Here is a 19,623-nt window from a genome sequence, read left to right as displayed (position 1 = left end):
TACGTCATCGTGGAAAGAGATCCGGACTCTCTTCTTGGGTCCTCGTGGATCGTGCAGCATGGGTGGGGGAGTCTCCACATCCTCGAGTAGACACTCCCCACAGATTTCAAGGAGACACACAGAAATAGAGAACAGTTTCGGCACCTTGTCATCAGGAGCCCATGGGGGATTGGAAGTTCTTTCCTTCTAGTCCATCCGTCTCCTGTCCCTACTCACCTGCTGCCCATCAGGCATTCCTCCCTTCAGGTGGGACTTAGGAAGAGGTCACCGTGTGCTGTGCTCTGAATTCCGCCCCCTCCCACACCCACAGGTTCCGTGGGCAATGGCTTGTATGGAGCAGAGACAGGCCAGACACCCAACAGAGTGCTGTGAGCAAGCTTGATGGCCTCAGTCACATCCATTGTGCAGCCACACCTGCCCTCTGTGCCCTGTTTCCCTGCCCTTCGGCCCTCGGACATTAGTTTGCCGCCAAAGTGTTCCAAGTGGTTGAGTCCAAGGAAGGCCTGGTACCTAGGGGAGGACTGGATGCCTGCCAGCCGCTCGGCAGGTGTTGATGAACAGACCGCCTAGGGACTCAGCTAGACGGCTAGCTGTGGGTGCAGCCACAGTGCAGGACAGTGGAGGTCCCTGAAATGTAGGGTGCAGAAGGGACCGTCCAGCATTGCCACCCTGATAATGGATGGATCTGGGACAGGAACGTCGTCGTTTCCCTGTGGCTGGAAATCCCCCAACCCCTGACACCGACCACAGGCCCTGAGAAAAGGTCCTGAAGCTCCGAACCAAGAGATGCCCTCACAGTCTCCAATCCCTCTGTGCCACTGTCTCTGTAGGGGAGAGCGAGGGCCACGAGACCAGCCTCAGTCCTCACTCACCTCTGTGTTTGGGGCCCTGGCATCAACTAGGTGGTGGTTTCTGCCCAGTGGGGCCCTAGTGAAGGACCAGGAACGGGTAGCATGAGCCACGTTCCCTCACCTCTCTGCAAGGTCAGCACAAGGACCCATTGTCCTCTGATTTCACTGGTAGCCATTTCCCAAGGCCGTCCTGAAGGCCAGTTGCAGCCCAGGCTTCTGGGGTTCCGCTTGGCTCCCAAACTGATTCAAACTCCCAACATTTTTCTGTTCAGCGTTCCTGGTAGAAAACATAGTCTCTTTCTTCCTACCCATCTCAGAGCCATGTTTCCTGGGGAGACCTGGAGGGTCCCGTGTGTTCCAGTAAGACCTAAGATCCATCCCTTCAGCTAGTAGACACTTTTTTCCTGTGCCCCTGGGTTCCAGTTTGAATGAGGACCTCAAGGTGACTTCTGGACTTCAAAGGGGACCGACGGACGACATATAGGGAAATGGCTACCAGTGAAATCAGAGGACAATGTGTCTCAGCAGTTTTAAAAGCTTCGGTTATGTCTGTGCTAGTGAACGACAAAATACGTCTCCAATCGCCGTAATGAGTCAATCCCCAAGGTACCTTCCTCCGTGTCCTCAATGGTGTAGACCTCATTGTTGAGGGAGAACCGGACTCTCTTCTTGCGGTGGCGTCATCGTGGTCGTGGAGCTGGCGCCATGGGTGGGGGATCTCCACATCCTCGAGGAGACACTCCCCACAGATTTCTGGGAGACGCACAGAAATAGAGAACAGTGTCGGCACCTTGTCGTTAGGAGCCCATAGGGGGATTGGAAGTGCATTCCTCCAGTCCATCCGTCTCCTGCCCCTACTCACCAGCTGCCCAGCAGACATTCCTCTCTCCATGGGACTTAGGAAGGTGTCACCATGTGCTGTGCTCTGAATTCAGCCCCCTCCCACACCCACAGGTTCCTGTATGGAGCAGAGATAGCACAGAAACGCAACCTAGCGACGAGAGCACGAGTGATAGCCTCGGTCTCATTCATTGAGCAGCCACACCTACCCGAGAGTGTTCCCCAGAACCCTCTGTGCCCTTTTTCCCTGCCCTCCGGCCTAGACGTTAGTGTGCCAACACGGTGTCCCAAGTGATTGAGTCCAAGGGTGCCTGGTAACTAGGGGAGGACTGGATGCTTCCAAGCTGCTCGGCAGGTTTTAGGGAAGGGACTGCCTAGGAACTCAGCTAGACAGCTGGCTGTCAGTGAAGCCATAGTGGAGGACAGTGGAGGGCCCTGAATATAGGGTGCCGAAGGCACCGTCCAGAGTCGCCACCCTGATGACGGATGCATCAGGGACAGGAAAGGCTTCGTTTCCCTGTGGCCGGATATCCCCCAGCCCCTGACACCAACCCACGGCCCCTGAGAAAAGGTCCTGAAGTTCTGAACAAGAGCTGCCCTCACAGTCTCCAATCCCTCTGTGCCACTGTGTCTGTAGGGGAGAGCGAGAGCAACGAGACCAGGCTCAGCCCTCACTCACCTCTGTGTTTGGGGCCCTGGCATCAACTAGGTTGTGGTTTTTGCCAGTGGGGCCCTAGTGAAGGACCAAAACGGGTAGCATGAGCCACGTTCCCTCACCTCTCTTCAAGGTCAGCATAAGGACCCATTGTCCTCTGATTTCACTGTAGCCATTTCCCAAGGCCGTCCTGAAGGCCAGTTGCAGCCCAGGCTCCTGGGGTTCTGCTTGGCTCCCAAGCTGATTCAAACTCCCAACATTTTTCTGTTTAGCGTTCCTGGCAGAATACATAGTCTCTTCCTTCCTACCCATTTCAGAACCATGTTTCCTGGGGAGACCCTTAGGGACCCGTGTGTTCCAGAAAGACCTAAGATCTATCCCTTCTGCTAGTAGACACTTTATTACTGTGCCCCTTGGTTCCAGTTTGAATGAGGATCTCATCGTGACTTGTGGACTTAAAAGGGGATGGACGGACCGCATAGAGGGAAATGGCTACCAGTGAAATGAGGACAATGTGTCTCAGCAGTTTTAAAAGCTTCGGTTATGTCTGTGCTAGTGAACGACAGAATGTGTCTCCAATCGCCGTAATGAGCCAATCCCCAAGATACCTTCTTCGGTGTCCTCAATGGTGTAGACCTCATTGTAGAGGAAGAATCGGACTCTCTTCTTGCGGTGGCGTCGTCGTGGTCGTGGAGCGGGCGGCGTGGGTGGGTGAGTCTCCACATCCTCGAGGAGACACTCCCCACGGATTTCTGGGAGACGCACAGAAATAGAGAGCAGTGTCGGTACCTTGTCGTCAGGAGCCCATGGGGGATTGGTAGTCCTTTCCTTCTAGTCCATCCGTCTCCTGCCCCTACTCGCCTGCTGCCCAGCAGGCATTCCTCCCTCCAGGTGGGACTTAGGAAAGGGTCACCGTGTGCTGTGCACTGAATTCCGGCCCTCCCACACCCATAGGTTCCGTGGGCAACAGCTTATATGGAGCAGACACAGGACAGACACGCAACAGAGTGCCGTGAGCACGCGTGATGGCCTCGGTCACATCCATTGAGCAGCCACACCTACCCTCTGTGCCCTGTTTCCCTGCCCTCCGGGCTCCATACGTTAGTGTGCCGCCAAAGTGTTCCAAGTGGTTGAGTCTAAGGAGGGCCTGGTACCTAGGGGAGGACTGGATGCCTGCCAGCCGCTCGGCAGGTGTTGAGGAACGGACCGCCTAGGGACTCAGCTAGATGGCTATCTGTGGGTGCAGCCACAGTGCAGTACAGTGGAGGGCCCTGAAATGTAGGGTGCAGAAGGGACCGTCCAAGTTGCCACCCTAATGAAGGATGGATCTGGGACAGGAACGTCGTCGTTTCCCTGTGGCCGGAGATCCCCCAGCCCCTGACACTGACCACAGCCCCTGAGAAAAAGTTCTGAAGCTCTGAACCAAGAGCTGCCCTCACAGTCTCCAATCCCTCTGTGCCACTGTCTCTGTAGGGGAGAGCAAGGGCCACGAGACCAGCCTCAGTCCTCACTCACCTCTGTGTTTGGGGCCCTGACATCAACTAGGTGGTCGTTTCTGCCCAGTGGGGCCCTAGTGAAGGACCAGGAACGGGTAGCATGAGCCACGTTCCCTCACCTCTCTGCAAGGTCAGCACAAGGACCCATTGTCCTCTGATTTCACTGGTAGCCATTTCCCAAGGCCGTCCTGAAGGCCAGTTGCAGCCCAGGCTCCTGGGGTTCCGCTTGGCTCCCAAGCTGATTCAAACTCCCAACATTTTTCTGTTCATCGTTCCTGGTGGAAAACATAGTCTCTTCGTTCCTACCCATTTCAGGGCCATGTTTCCTGGGGAGACCTGTAGGGCCCCGTATGTTCCAGAAAAACATAAGATCCATCCCTTCAGCCGTAGACACTTTTTCCTGTGCCCCTTGGTTCCAGTTGAATGAGGATCCAATCGTGACTTCTGGACTTAAAAGGGGATGGACTGACCGCATAGAGGGAAATAGCTACCAGTGAAATCTGAGGACAATGTGTCTCAGCAGTTTTAAAAGCTTCGGTTATATCTGTACTACTGAAGGAAAGAATGCGTCTCCAATCTCCGTAATGAGTCAATCCCCAAGGTACCTTCCTCGGGGTCCTTGATGGTGTATACGTCATCGTGGAAAGAGATCCGGACTCTCTTCTTGGGTCCTCGTGGATCGTGCAGCATGGGTGGGGGAGTCTCCACATCCTCGAGTAGACACTCCCCACAGATTTCAAGGAGACACACAGAAATAGAGAACAGTTTCGGCACCTTGTCATCAGGAGCCCATGGGGGATTGGAAGTTCTTTCCTTCTAGTCCATCCGTCTCCTGTCCCTACTCACCTGCTGCCCATCAGGCATTCCTCCCTTCAGGTGGGACTTAGGAAGAGGTCACCGTGTGCTGTGCTCTGAATTCCGCCCCCTCCCACACCCACAGGTTCCGTGGGCAATGGCTTGTATGGAGCAGAGACAGGCCAGACACCCAACAGAGTGCTGTGAGCAAGCTTGATGGCCTCAGTCACATCCATTGTGCAGCCACACCTGCCCTCTGTGCCCTGTTTCCCTGCCCTTCGGCCCTCGGACATTAGTTTGCCGCCAAAGTGTTCCAAGTGGTTGAGTCCAAGGAGGGCCTGGTACCTAGGGGAGGACTGGATGCTTCCCAGCCACTCGGCAGGTGTTGAGGAATGGACCGCCTAGGGACTCACCTATACAGCTAGCTGTGGGTGAAGCCACAGTGCAGGACAGTGGAGGGCCCTGAAATGTGGGGTCCAGAATTGCCACCCTGATGAAGGATGGATCTGGGACAGGAATGTCGCTGTTTCCCTGTGGCCGGAGATCCCCCAGCCCCTGACACCAAACCACAGCCCCTGAGAAAAGGTCCTGAAGCCCTGAACCAAGAGCTGCCCTCACAGTCTCCAATCCCTCTGTGCCACTGTGTCTGTAGGGGAGAGCGAGGGCCACGAGACCAGCATCAGTCCTCACTCATCTCTGTATTTGGGGCCCTGACATCAACTAGGGGGTGGTTTCTGCCCAGTGGGACCCTAGTGAAGGACCAGGAATGGGTAGCATGAGCTACGTTCTTTCCCCTCTCTGCAAGGTCAGCACAAGGACCCATTGTCCTCTGATTTCACTGGTAGCCATTTCCCAAGGCCGTCCTGAAGGCCAGTTGCAGCTCAGGCTCCTGGAGTTTTGCTTGGCTCCCAAGCTGATTCAAACTCCCAACATTTTTCTGTTCAGCGTTCCTGGCAGAAATCATAGTCTCTTCCTTACTACACATAAGAACCATGTTTCCTGGGGAGACCTGGAGGGACCCGTGTGTTCCACAAAGACCTAAGATCCATCCCTTCAGCTAGTAGACACTTTTTTCCTGTGCCCCTTGGATCCAGTTTGAATAAGGATCTCATCGTGAGTTCTGGACTTAAAAGGGGATGGACGGACGGCATAGAGGGAAATGGCTACCAGTGAAATCAGAGGACAATATGTTTCAGCAGTTTTAAAAGCTTCGGTTATGTCTGTACTACTGAAGGAAAGAATGCGTCTCCAATCAACCTAATGTGTCAATCCCCAAGGTACCTTCCTCGAGGTCCTCATGGTGTAGACCTCATCGTGGAAAGAGAACCGAACTCTCTTCTTGGGTCCTCGTGGCACGGGCGGCGTGGGTGGGTGAGTCTCCACATCCTCGAGGAGTCACTCCCCACAGATTTCTGGGAGACGCACAGAAATAGAGAGCAGTGTCGGTACCTTGTCATCAGGAGCCCATGGGGGATTGGAAGTCCTTTCCTTCTAGTCCATCCGTCTCCTGCCCTTACTCGCCTGCTACCCAGAAGGCATTCCTCCCTCCAGGTGGGACTTAGGAAGAGGTCACCGTGTGCTGTGCTCTGAATTCTGCCCCCTCCCACACCCACAGGTTCCGTGGTCAACAGCTTATATGGAGCAGAGACAGGACAGAAACGCAACAGAGTGCTGTGAGTCCACGTGATGGCCTCGGTCACTTCCATTGAGCAGCCACACCTACCCTCTGTGCCCTGTTTCCCTGGCCTCTGATCCTCCGGACTTTAGTGTGCCGCCACAGTGTTCCAAGTGGTTGAGTCCAAGGAGTGCCTGGTTCCTATGGGAGGACTGGATGCTTCCCAGCCGCTCGGCAGGTGTTGAGGAACGGACCGCCTAGGGACTCAGCTAGATGGCTAGCTGTGGGTGAAGCCACAGTGCAGGACAGTGGCCCTGAAATGTAGGGTACAGAAGGGACCGTCCAGAGTTGCCACCCTGATGAAGGATGGATCTGGGACAGGAACGTCGTCGTTTCCCTGTGGCCGGAGATCCCCCAGCCCCTGACACCAACCCACCGCCCCTGAGAAAATGTCCTGAATCCCTGAACCAAGAGCTGCCCTCACAGTCTCCAATCCCTCTGTGCCACTGTGTCTGTAGGGGAGAGCGAGGGCCACGAGACCAGCCTCAGTCCTCACTCACCTCTGTGTTTGTGGTCCTGACATCAACTAGGTGGTGGTTTCTGCCCAGCGGGGCCCTAGTGAAGGACCAGGAACGGGTAGCATGAGCCATGTTCCCTCACCTCTCTGCAAGGTCAGCCCAGTCACCCAAGGCCGTCCTGAAGGCCAGTTGAATCCCAGGCTCCTGGTTTCTGCTTGGCTCTCAAGCTGATTCAAACTCCCAACAGTCGCATAGGACCTGGCCGTAAACTCGCTTGCCTTGAGCTCGCCAGTCCCGAGGAGCAGTCAATGGTATATACGGACATGTTTGTGGCCATGTGGGCTGGGAGTGGTTGGTTTCAAGAAGGTGACGGATGATGCTGAGTTTCCTGCTCTTGCCGTGCGGACTCCTCTGAGGAGGCTGGATGGAAGTGAGGCTACCCTGGCTGGCGTGAGTCCCTCCCTGCTCTTTCATTCTTCGCCAGCATCCCCTGTCTACCCTCAGGTCTCTTGATCCCCTCTGGAGACTGTAGGTTTAGTGGACAGTCTCCTGTCTCCCTCTCTAGGCCGGGCCTGGAGAACCCAGTCCAGCAGTACCTTTGAGAGCAGCAGACAGTCCACTGTGCAGCTGCAGTGTGTTCTGTCCACCCACCCGGTGGCACAGCCCGTTCCCGTGCACTCCCAGGCATCAAGCAGACGGCCCGTGAAACCCTGCACATCAACCCATGAGACCACCCCGCTATCCTCCAGTGTCTCTCCTTCTAAAAACAGCTGCATTTCGACCTCTGACCTTTCCTCTCCGATTTTGTCATGTCCATTGGGGAGAGGAGACCGGCAATTCGTTCCCCTCAAATGTGGTGCCTGGGTCGCACCAAGATTCTCCTGATCCAGGGACAGCAGTGTGGCGTGTGTCCTGTGTGTTGTCCCTGTAGGACTGTGTCTAAAATGGGCATTCAGAAAGAGTATGGTTTTTTGAACGTCGGAGCGCTTTAAGGAAGGCAGATTCCCCACAAAATCCCAATGAAATCACCCAGACAAACGAACAAACACAGGCATCCAACCGGAAGGGGCAATCAGAGGGTGGAGAGGAAAAGCCAAAGAGAAGAAGCCGATCTCTGTGAAAGGGAGGCAGCCAGCTCCAGAGAAGAGAATTGAGAAAATCGATAGGTACATACCTGTACAACAGCAGTTAAGATTCTATATCGTGGGGACCTTTAGTCCTGTTCACCCAACCGCCAGGGGCTCGGCTCACAGAGTGACAGTTGAAATGGAACGTTCGATGCATGTCATCAGGTCACCGTGGCGATGGCTCATGACAGAACTCTGAGGGTGAAGGCATCCCTGCACACTGCGGGGTCATGGAGGGAAGGGGGTGGGGGAGGGGTCGATGGATGATGGGCAATTAAGGCACTCGTTGTGGTCAGCTCTGAGTAGTGCAGAGAAGTGATGAGTCCCTGAGTTGTACTGCAGAGTGCAATACTGCGCTGTATGTTAACTACCTGCATTTTTGGACATTAAAAAAAGGAGACTCCTGAGGGCACCTAGGAGACTGAAATGTTCATTTTCCTATCTGCTACTCTGGAAAACTCCTATTTTTACGAGATTGTTTCACAAAGTCTCTCCAAGAGTTCTTGGGTGGCTCAGTGACTTAAGTATTGGCCATTGGCTCAGGTCCTGCTCTTGGAGTCTGGGATCAATCTTAGCATCAGGCTCCCTGCTCAGGGGAGTGCTGCTCCCTCTGCCCCTCCCCCATGTCCTGCCTGCTCTGTCGATAAAGGACCCTGCAATTACACTACTGGGTATTTACCCCACAGATACAGATGGAGTGAAAAGAAGGCCCATCTCTACCCCAGTGTTTATAGCAGCAGTGGCCACGGTTGCCAAACTGTGGAAAGAACCAGGATGCCCCCCTTCAACAGACGAATGGATAAGGAAGATGTGGTCCATATACGCTATGGAGTAGGATGCCTCCATCACAAAGGATGAATACCCAACTTCTGTAGCAACATGGACCGTCCTGAAAGAGATTATGCTGAGTGAAATAAGTCAAGCAGAGAGAGTCAATTACCATAGGGTTTCACTTCTTTGTGGAGCATAACAAATAACATAGAGGACATGGGGAGATGGAGAGGAGAAGGGAGTTGAGGGACATTGGAAGGGGAGGTGAACCATGAGAGACTATGGACTCTGAAAAACAACCTGAGGGTTTTGAAGGGGCGGGGGGTGGGAGATTGGGGGAGCCAGGTGGTGGGTATTAAGGAGGGCACGTATTGCATCAAGCATCAGGTGTGGTGCAAAAACAATGAATACTGTTTCGCCGAAAAGATAGAAAATAGCTAAGTAATTTAAAAAGTAGGAAAATATGTAAAGGGCTTCCTGCAGGGCTCCCCTCCCTAGGAAGGCCCTGTGTGCCTTCCAGGAGCCCCTTGGAGCCAAGGGTTCCTAGTATTGTCTGTGGGGCGGACTGCCTGAGCCACGAGCCAAGGATGCAAACATACGTCTGTCATTTTTCAGTGAGCTGCATTAATGTGGATCACAAGGTGCCCTTTCTGCAGGGGACAGAGAGATACCTTTGAAAACCCTGAATTCTCTGTGCGCATCCGATTTCATAGGCCCTTAGTGCACGGACCTCCCTCTTGCCTGCCCCCCATCCTCCATTTCTGGTCTGCAGGGATGGTCGTCCTTTGTGAACAGTGGGTCATCTCCAGCACCGGATGGCACCTCTGGGGCCTGCATACATGGCACGCACATGTGGTGTCCCTGCATGGACACAGAGGATGAGGCAGCTGACAGCTGTGTAGGACCCTGCTGCCAAGGTCAGTCTGTGCACTCTGGAGTGTTTGAACCCAAAACCTCTCTTCTGGTTTCACCCCTTGTGCATGCACTCCTGGGAACTTGGCATGCAGGGGGCCATATCCATCTTAAGTCCCTGCGGGCCTGGCCACTGCCATGTGGTCTCTTGGAAAGTGACCATCAAGACCTCCTTGGCAACAACCCAGGGGATAGTAGGCATTTACAGGCAGCAAATATAATGTGATTTCTTTACAACAGTTTCTACCTGGGGCACCTGGGTTTCTCAGTCGCTTAAGAAGTTGCCTTCGCCTCAGGTCCAGGCCCTGGGATCCAGCCCGAGTCAAGCTCCCTGCTCAGGGAAGGGGCACCTGCTTCTCCCTCTGCCTCGGCCTGTTGCTCGGCCTACTTGGGAGCGTTTTCTCTCTCTCTGCCAAAGAAGTGAGTAACATCGTTACAATATAAATCAAGTTAATAGAAATGATACGTAAATGAAGATATTTTATGAGTTCTGCAACGTCATACGATGGGAAGGGGAATAAAACCAAACTAGCAACAGCATGTATTTACACACGACAATACAGTCGTCATGCTGCTTCAGGTAACACAATTCTACCCTTTGGCCCAATTGATATCTAAATAGATCATTTTTCTGGCACAGTTTTTGAAACCTCTCTTAATGGTGTTCTGAAAATACGTACTTTTAAGAAGTTAAGTTTTGAATAATACCCAGTCACCTCTGTCCTTCTGGCAAATGTCGGATAACAATTAATTGGAGTTTACAACTTGGCGAGGGTTTCCTTGGTGGTGGTGGTGTGAAGACAAGTCTAGCTATTTCAAGTATCTTAGAGATGACAATGGAGAAAATTGGATTGATTTCTGGCATTCTGTCAAAATAGACTTTTTTTTTTTAAGATTTTACTTACTTATTTGACAGAAATCACAAGCAGAGGCAGGCAGAGAGAGAGGGGAGGAAGCAGGCTCCCTGCTGAGCAGAGATCCTAACATGGGGCTTGATCCCCAGACCCTGGGATCATGACCTGAGCCAAAGGCAGAGGCTTTAACCCCCTGAGCCACCCAGATGCCCCTTGATTCTTTTTTTTTTTTTTTAAGATTTTATTTATCCATTTGAGAGAGAGAAAGTGCAGCAGACAGAGGGAGAAGCAGGCCACCTGTGGACCAAGGAAACCGATGCAGGATTCGATATCAAGACTTTGGAATCGTGATCCAAGTCCATGAACCACCCAGGCATCTCTGATTTGGTTCTTCTTACGTCTTGTATGATCCTGTTACCATCCTCCTACTTTACTTTCTCAACACTGTGTGTGTGTGTTTAAGCTCCTTCAATGTCCTTATCTACTAATGATGCCATCAGTTTCACATCCAGGCTCATTTCTATTGATTCTCTCTTCATTAGAGATCACACATTTCTGTTTGTTTGCATGTCTCAGGACTTTTAGATTTGATGCCAGACATTGTAAATTTTATTCTATGGGTTACTGTTACTTTGTATCCCTCTAAAATGTATTATCTTTGTTCTGGGATGCATTTAAGTTGGAAACACTTCAAGCTCTTTGATACTTCTGTTTAACGTTTTTAGGAGACTCCCAGAAAGTCTCTGGTCTAAAGTTACTCTGGCCTTACTCCTGCAGTGGTGCCTTCGGAGTGCTTTGCCAGATGTCCCACGTGTCAGGAGACCTTTCCACTCCAGATGGGTGAAATACAAATTCTCTCCAGCCTGTGTATTCTGAAGATTGCTTTGATACTCCTTTCTTCGGGTCCATCTCCCAACCTCGGATCGTTTCCTTCTGCCCACGCAGTGGGCAGTCACACCCAACAGAACTCCAGAACTCTCCCTCTCTTTGCAGCTCCTCAAATACTAGTTCAGCCATCACATCCCAAATGAGAGTCTGTGGATTTCTTTTCTCCCCAAGAGAAGTGTTTATGACTTCATCTCCAGTTTTTCAGCTTTTCACTTTACCTAGCATTATGGCATGTCTCTGTTTTATTTTGTATTATTCCTTGAGGCTTACAAGTTACCTCTCAATAAATTGCAAGCCCCTTGAGAGCAGAATCCATGACACACCCTTTTCAAAGTCCCCACTGCACATCACAAAATGTGTAGTGCGCACACGGTGCATCATAAAGGTCAATGGAATGAATGAATAAAGGCATTTGTCATATGTCCTCATTAATTAATGTGGGAGAATTTGGGCCTCTGTCTAACATTGCAGGAAAATGAAATACATTTTCCAATAGTTGCCTTTGCTCAGCTTTCTCCCCCTCAGTCTTTCTGCATAATTTCACGAGTGACAGGAAGGAGGGCATAATAAGCACATTCATTAAATTTGTAGAGGATTCCAAATCCAAAGTGAATTGTAATCTCAAAATATAAGATTAGGGTTAATTCTATCCTTGGCAAGTAGGATGAGCAATCACAAAGTAAGTAAAATTAAGTGAAACTACAAGGTATTAAATTTTAGAAAGAAATTAAGCCACCTGCCATGATAGAGATGGTTGGAACCATGTAAGATTGTAGAAACTATAGTGAATCACAAGCTGAAAATGTGTCAAAAATGAAATTTCCTGTTGTTATAAGATGTTTTGTAAAAGTGGCAAAGATAATTATCCTTTTACAGTCATAATTGTACAACCCTTATAAAATCCTGTGGCAGTTTTTGAGGTCTGTTTTTGATAGCATTAGCAAATAAAGGGTTTTAAGATGAAAGCTATTAAATTGTTGCAAATGGAACCCATGAAGAGAACTTATTCCCTTTTTCCCTTTTGCTCTTTTATTTTTCTGCAAGAACAAGGTGCATGTACAGAAAATTAGCTTCCTGTAACAAAGAAAACATGCAAACAAAAAGGAACAACCACTGCCTATAACTGAAACCAAAGCACTAGCCTTAGTGTTGGGAGACAGTAAGTGAGAAACATGACACACTATTATGAACATTGACTAGCATTTAAATGGGGGCTGCACTGACCTCTTCCAGGCATGCAAAAGAGTGTCTAGCATTCAAATAGCTTTTTAAACTTTTCAGTATATCATAAATATAATATCTAAACCTCACAGTGAATTTGTAAAATATTATTTCCATTGTACAGATGACAAAATTGAGTAGTTTTTAAAAAACTTTTTATAAGGATTTATTTAGTTATCTGAAAGAGAGAGTGTTGGGGGTAGGGCAGAGGGAAAGAATCTCAAGAAGACTCCTTACTGAGTGTAGAGTCCAATGCGGGGCTCGATCTCACAACCCTGAGATCATGACCTGAGCTGAAATCAAGAATCAGATGCTCAACTGACTGAGCCACCCAAGCCTCCCTAAAATTGAGTGATTTTGAAGACATGAACCCCATTTTAAGTCAGGTGGCTAAGCAGCATAGTCTAGACAGAAATAGTAATCTGTACAATACTGTGTCAAATGAACAGTAATCCCAAATAAATATGGTGTAATATTTTGAAAGCACCAATGTGCTATGAAATGGAAGATGGTAAATATTATTTTCTGTGGCCTGGAGATTGGACCCTCCTGAAAAAGTACTCTTAGGAATTCCCATGAATTCCTTCAGTATTCAGGGGAAAAGAAAATGTATTAGTTATTTTCCAGATTGTGACACTAAGAAACCCAAAACGTTTGTCTTCCATGAGTTTTCTTCTTGGGGGTAAGTTGAGCATTAATATTATAAGCTTACAGTGCTGCCAACTCCTTCCCTATTGTGCATGGGTCAGTGATTTAAGTGACTGTGCACCTCCAATCACTTATTTATTTTTAGGTTGTTTTATATTCCTCTTTAGAAATGATAAGTTGGAGTACGCAGGTGGCTCAGTCCGTTAAACATCTGACTTGATTTCAGCTCAGGTCACGATTCAGGTCGTGAGATCAAGTCCCACAGTCGGCTCCACGCTCAGCACAGAGTCTGCTTTGAGATTCTCTCTCTCCCTCACCCTTTGCTCCTCCCCACACCACATGTGCTCATGCTCTCTCAAATAATAAATCAATAAATCTTGAAAAACAAACAAACAAACCAAAACAAACAAAAAGAATGTTAAGTTAATGACAAGGTCCCTTGAATTTCATGTTGAAGATTTGGACCCAAAAAAGGATAATGAAATTGATGTAGACTTGGAAGAATTATGCTTTGTAAGCAGACTGTCCGTGAGAACAGAAGGGAAAGAGGAGGGAATTAGCACAGAGGCTGTTTGGTAGATGGACTGCGAGTGAGTGTCCACCCAAGGTGGATGCTTTCTCTGGGAGTCCCCGGAGCAGATCAGCTGCTCCGAGGTGTGGATCGGACATGAGACTTGGGTCTGGGACAGATGGGGCAGTGGAATATGTTCTGGATCTGAGGGGTTTCGTGCAGCTGCTGTGGGAACCCCACTTCTCAGAGTCCTTTCCTGTCCTTTCTGTGTGTGCCTGCAGTTTTTCTTCACCAAAGAGAATTTTGCTGGCTTGGGAGTGTCTGACAACAGCATAATAGGTTGATAAATTAGGCTTCGTTAACTCAATAGAATATTTTTGGCAAAGAGAGGCTGTTCTGTAGCCACTTCTCATATTTATCTCCTGGCTTGACAAATCCCAAACAGGTAAAGACATACTCCACATAGTTACTATTCAAAAGTCTTGTCCCGTGAGCCTAAAATTGCCTTTTGTAGGATAACAAGTGCGATCATGTGAAGGAATTTGGTCATTCAGTTGACTGACCACCACTGGTGTGAAATTATATGACCCTAGAAAGCCTTTTCTGTCATTTTACCATGCTCTGCAGCTCGGGAAATTCCGGGGTTGGCGGGGGGGAATTCCTAGGTCTGTCTGGAAACATAAACTTATAACAGTCTGGAAATGAAAGAGATACGGAGATCATTTTATTCCCTCATTCTAGAGATGAGGGTACTGTATCACACACAGGGTGCCTCACTCGGAATGTTCTGGAAGGTACTAGTGTCGCCACTGTTCTGTCCTGGCTTCTCTGGAGAGATGTTGGTCTTTCACAGTGGAAGCCAGCAAACCTCTTTATAGGTCTCTCTCTATTCACGAAGCCTGGGAATCCATCTCTGTCCTCCTCATTGCTCTCCATTGCCTCCCAGGAAACCCAAAGGTCCCTTTGCCACTGGCCCCTGGGCCTCACTGGCTGTTTGTTTAAGTGGGCATCCCTATGGCAATAGGTCCTGTTCAGGGTCAGGTGCGGTTAATGCTTTATTATTTTCTAGTTATAATGTTTGTGATGCTAATTGTTTATAGCAACAGACAGTAGAAGCCTATGCAGACTTTATTTTGACAATCTGGCATTTGACAGGAATAAACGGAAGACACATTTTGAGGATAAAAGACCAGCAGTTTAATCTTGGTGTCACGGGTGTCAAGGTGGTCATAAAAATTGAAGGTTTCTTACCAAAAGTGGCTTTGTGGGGAAGAGCCCAGCTTCTGACTTTCACCCACTTTATTTGGTATAAGGCCATATGAAACGTGGTAGAATGACCCTCAAGCAGGGAGTATAGCCATGCATTTATATGGTCAAATTGGAAGGGGTCGAATCAAACTAGTGATGCAATAAACTGAATAAAGTGAGTATTTTCTTAACAAAAAGCGATGCCAGAAATGGGAGAGAGGAAGTAAGAAGAAAAGGCTTGTATAAATAACTGGAATTCTGAGAGCTTATCACCAAATAGTCATGTTGTCCTACAGAGAAAATAAAATGCAGAGAAAACAAGAGGGAAAAAAGTACATGTGTCACAGCACACGGTCTCACCAAGGGTTACTGAAACCCACGATGAATAACCAAGGTCAATGTAGACTACCAATGCTGCATCATAAGTCAATGTAGACTACCAATACTGCAAAGAGAGGAGTTTCAAACATTACCCTCTTCAACTTTAGGCTACAGTAAACGCTTAATGTTATTTGTGGTTTTGCTTGACATTTGTTGAGCAGGAATACTATTAATTCCTATTATTTATTGATTATCATGGGCTAGGTGATTTATGTATTACGTTTGCCATGACCACACAAGATGTGTATTTTTTTGGAGGAGAGCATGTGATTTGTAATTGATGGAATCAGATGGATCTATCTGGTTCCCAGGCTAACGCCCTTTCCAAGACACCAGAGCTTCCTTAGGTGTGTTCCGTAGTGTTTACAAACACTAATGTGTGTGAATCACTGGGGGTGTTTCTGACAGGCTCTGTGGTGATGTCCGTGCTGGTGACCATGGGGACCACACTTAGCACACTCACCACAAGTAGCAAAGTTCTAGAGTGCAGTATTTCCAGAGTATTTCTATAGATATGATTAAAACAAAAAACATACTCTTAGCAAAACAGGGAAGACGGGGCTAAGCAGGACTGAACTGATCTTCTTACAGGTCTTCTTGGAGCCTTGAACTTGCTCATGTACATTGGGAACTGAGAGGAAAAGAGCATATATCCCATCTTTCAAATCTGTTTGGCTGCAGAAATTTTTTTCTCATAAAGCATACCTCAGGTTCAGCGTTTACTTTCAAAGTATTGCTTTCCATCAGGTTGTTTCAAGGGAATGCCTTTTCTGGAAAATACTGAAACAAAGACTTGGCAGCAGTCAGAAGGGGGTAAAATTATATGACCATTACGATGCCTCATGGTTACTGGAGTTGGGAAAGGATGGAGGGGCATGATGGGGAGACAAGGATGAATAAAGTGGGACTTGTGCCTTCAAGGAGAGCTCAGCCTGGTGAAAATACACGTAAAAAATCCACTGTAGGGCAGGATGAAATGAAATGAATTCTAAATGTAAGTTTAAAAATAAAAAAACGGGGGCGACTGGGTGGCTTAGTGGGTTAAAGCCTCTGCCTTCGGCTCAGGTCATGATCTCAGGGACCTGGGATCGAGCCCCGCATCGGGCTCTCTGCCCAGCAAGAAGCCTGCTTCCTCCTCATTCTCTCCGCCTGCCTCTCTGCCTGCTTGTGATCTCTGTCTGTCAAATAAATAAATAAAATCTGAAAAAATAAATAAAATAAAAATTAAAAAACATGCAGCGAGAAATAGAGAAGGTAACTGTTTGTTCTAAGCTTTTGTTAGTAGTATTGAATTCTTGTTTTTTTCCTGTAGCTGATGCTTCCTTTAGTGAAATCCTTAGATCTTGTGGAAATTGCTTGTTTAGGGTCAGAACATTTTCCAGATTGAACATTTTCCTGCATTAGAACTCTGCCCTTTCCCGACTTCTCCATGGGGGCCAGGCCAGAACATCAGTGATTTTTTTTTTTCTCCCCAGAACGTGTCCTGCATGATTTTACACATCAGTGTTCTGAATTTCTTCTTCAATTCAGCTATTTTATGGGGGGGGGGGGGGCGGGGAGTGGTGAGGACTTGGATCATTCCAGAGGGGGAGATCTGGGGCAGTCGGTAGCAAAGGGCACTCTGCATTACCACCTGCATGTGGCACCCTTGGGTGGCCATTAGAAAGGGCTTTGTTGGGGCACCTGGGTGGCTCAGTGGGTTAAAGCCTCTGCCTTCGGGTCCTTGGGATCGAGCCCCGCATCGGGCTCTCTGCTCCTCTCTCTCTGCCTGCCTCTCTGCCTGCTTGTGATCTCTGACAAATAAATAAATAAAATCTTTTAAAAAGGGTGGGGGGGCTTTGTTTGTCCTAGCCCCTAATTCCCCTGGATCTGATCTCAGAAGTCTCAAGTAAATGCATCTATGTCGCTCTTTTGTCAGCCAGAGCTAAGAACTCTGGTTCTTCCAGACAGAGACAGCCACAGGATCTTTGCTTTCAAATGGAAAGTCTGGTTGTATGATTGCTGACCTATTCAGTATGTAGAACAGTTGTATAAACCCCATGTTCCAAGAGGAATCATGAAATTTTGCTGTCAGCTTTGCTGCTGTAGCTCTTCTCTTTCTAGATCACTCTGTCATTCGATCACTTTTTCCTCCTCAGGGTCTAGAATCATTTGTTTTCAGTTTACCTATTCTTTTGGACATTTAGCTTTCTTTTGATCAGATTCTGTCTCTTATGGCACGTCCTTTTCTCTTAAAAATTGCCATGATAAACAGCAAACAAACCACAAATGTGGTATCTATCGCCTCATTTTTTTTTAAGATTTTATTCATTTATTTGACAGAGAGACACAGCGAGAGAGGGAACACAAGCAGGGGGAGTGGTAGAGGGAGAAGCAGGCTTCCCACCGAGCAGGGAGCCCAAGGCAGGGCTGGATCCCAGGTTCCTGGGATCATGACCTGAGCCAAAGACATATGCTAAATGACTGAGCTACCTAGGCGTCCCAGTATCAACTCATTTTTAAAGTGTTTTTTGATTAAAAAATTAAAAAAAAATAATAAAGTGGTTTTTGGATTTTAGAGCATTCTGGTTTAATAGTTGATGAAGTTCTTGAACCTAAGTCAGATTCGGTGGGGTGAGGAGGTTCGGAGCCGACGACTAAAGAAAGAATTCTTAAGATGTCGTTGGTGCAAAATGGTGGTTTATTAAAGCACGGGGACAGGACCCGTGGGCAGGAAGAGCTGCTGCCCGGGTTGTGAGGGTAGGCATGTTATATACCTTGCAGTTGGGGGGAGGTGGTGAAAGGATGGGAGGCTTCAACAGAGTTCTCACATGTTAGGGAGGGCCTACAAGGTGCCGGGGGGGAGTCCTTGCCCTTATGGCTTGATCAGTGTCGTCTTTAGGTCAGGCATTAACGTCAAGATAGTTGGGAGATTCTTGGTGGGGTATTATGATCCGGCTATCATTTACATTCCCTTCTACCTCAGCCTCCTCCAGTTTATGGTGGGAGGAAGACATTAGGGCTTCAGTAACCGAGAGTTATTTGCCTCTGGAAATTTGTGCTATTGATAAGGTAACCTCCCTGTTTAGGTCTCTAGGACATCTGTAGAGCAAGGGAGATTCCTGTTCTGCAGGATTACGATCCCTGCAAGTTAACTATTTATCATTTTATGGCGATCAGGGGTGCCTGAGGAATGCTACACATATGGAGGGGAGCAGGTGAAAAGGGGGTGCAAGGCGCCAGCTTTTACTTTGTCCTCAGCCAGCCTCCTGCTCCCTCATCAATAGTCACAAAAGCTCTGTATTAAAACATGTTGAACATGCTTGGAGGGTACAGCTGACCCCCATGGCATTTTCGGATTTAGTCATTTTTATTTTGGCCACATGTGGTTCCTCTCAGATTCAATGAAAGTTCATGGCACCTAGATCCGAATGGTTCCAAAGGCCGTGGGTGAACCTAGACAGTACCAGTGTCTCTCTGTATCCATATGACTTTGTAGTCCTCTGGTGATCTGAGTGTAATCAGTAATGCCTATGACATAGAAAATTTAATTCTTTGTGAAAAATGGCCATCAAGTGAAAGAAATAATTTTAACAAAATACGAAAATATGTTTAACTTGTGGTATGAGGATATACACAGGAAACACGTGATTTCCTATGAAAATGTGATGCAGAAAAAGGCACCTGAATAAACATCTCAGTAATCTCAATTTGAGGGGCTCAGGGATGTTAGCCTCAGGAGTGTGTTACCCACCTTTCCGTGCATGAGGGAAAGCATTGTAATGAAGATGGCTGCCTAGGGGACCTGAGGGAAGGCTCACAATGGGCAGGAAGCTGTACCCTCCAAGCATGTTCAACATGTTTTAATACAGAGCTTTTGTGACTATTGATGAGGGAGCAGGAGGCTGGCTGAGGACAAAGTAAAAGCTGGCGCCTTGCACCCCCTCTTCACCTGCTCCCCTCCATATGTGTAGCATTCATCAGGCACCCCTGATCGCCATAAAATGATAAATAGTTAACTTGCAGGGATCGCAATCCTGCAGGCTTTAGATGGCCACACAAGGAACTGTTGGGTTTAAATAGCTGACTTTGGTAATACAAAGAATCAGAAATCTTAGTTCACGATCTTGCTTGTCACAAAATGAAAGTGCATGTGTGAGTTTCACATGGCTGTGTCATAAAAGTGATGTTCAGGGAAATATGTTGCCTTAAATTCACATTTCTCTTGTTGTTTATTCTTCTTCTGGGGGGTGAGTTATGCACCTTGTGATTTCAGGAGCATTTTAAACCCAGAAACACTTACAACACCCCTT

At 48.3% G+C, this 19,623-nt stretch overlaps 1 protein-coding gene across 17 annotated transcripts in view; it reads left to right on the top strand.

Annotated features, from left to right (window-relative positions):
• The window catches only part of LOC309859856 (uncharacterized protein), a gene marked incomplete at its 5' end in the record, with an annotated part of 81,446 nt that overhangs the window by 45,874 nt on the left and 15,949 nt on the right, over positions 1–19,623 (top strand). For 2 of the 17 annotated variants that reach the window (XR_014308970.1, XR_014308973.1), the window contains 2 exons: positions 10,673–10,837; positions 15,590–15,678. The exons of 8 other annotated variants lie outside the window; for them this stretch is intronic. Coding sequence is in view for 1 of the 9 variants with exons in the window: in XM_082721067.1 (XP_082577193.1) it covers positions 9,821–10,000 (180 nt within the window). Of the gene's footprint in view, positions 1–9,820; positions 10,001–10,672; positions 10,838–15,589; positions 15,679–19,623 lie in introns of all 17 variants that reach the window. 7 more of the 17 variants (XR_014308964.1, XR_014308972.1, XR_014308967.1 and 4 more) reach the window with 5 other exon arrangements.

Source organism: Mustela nivalis (assembly GCF_964662115.1).
Source record: "Mustela nivalis genome assembly, chromosome: 2".
Classification (NCBI taxonomy): domain Eukaryota; kingdom Metazoa; phylum Chordata; class Mammalia; order Carnivora; family Mustelidae; genus Mustela; species Mustela nivalis.
Note: the sequence above shows the minus strand (reverse complement) of the source record. Positions and strands in the feature narration are given on the sequence as shown.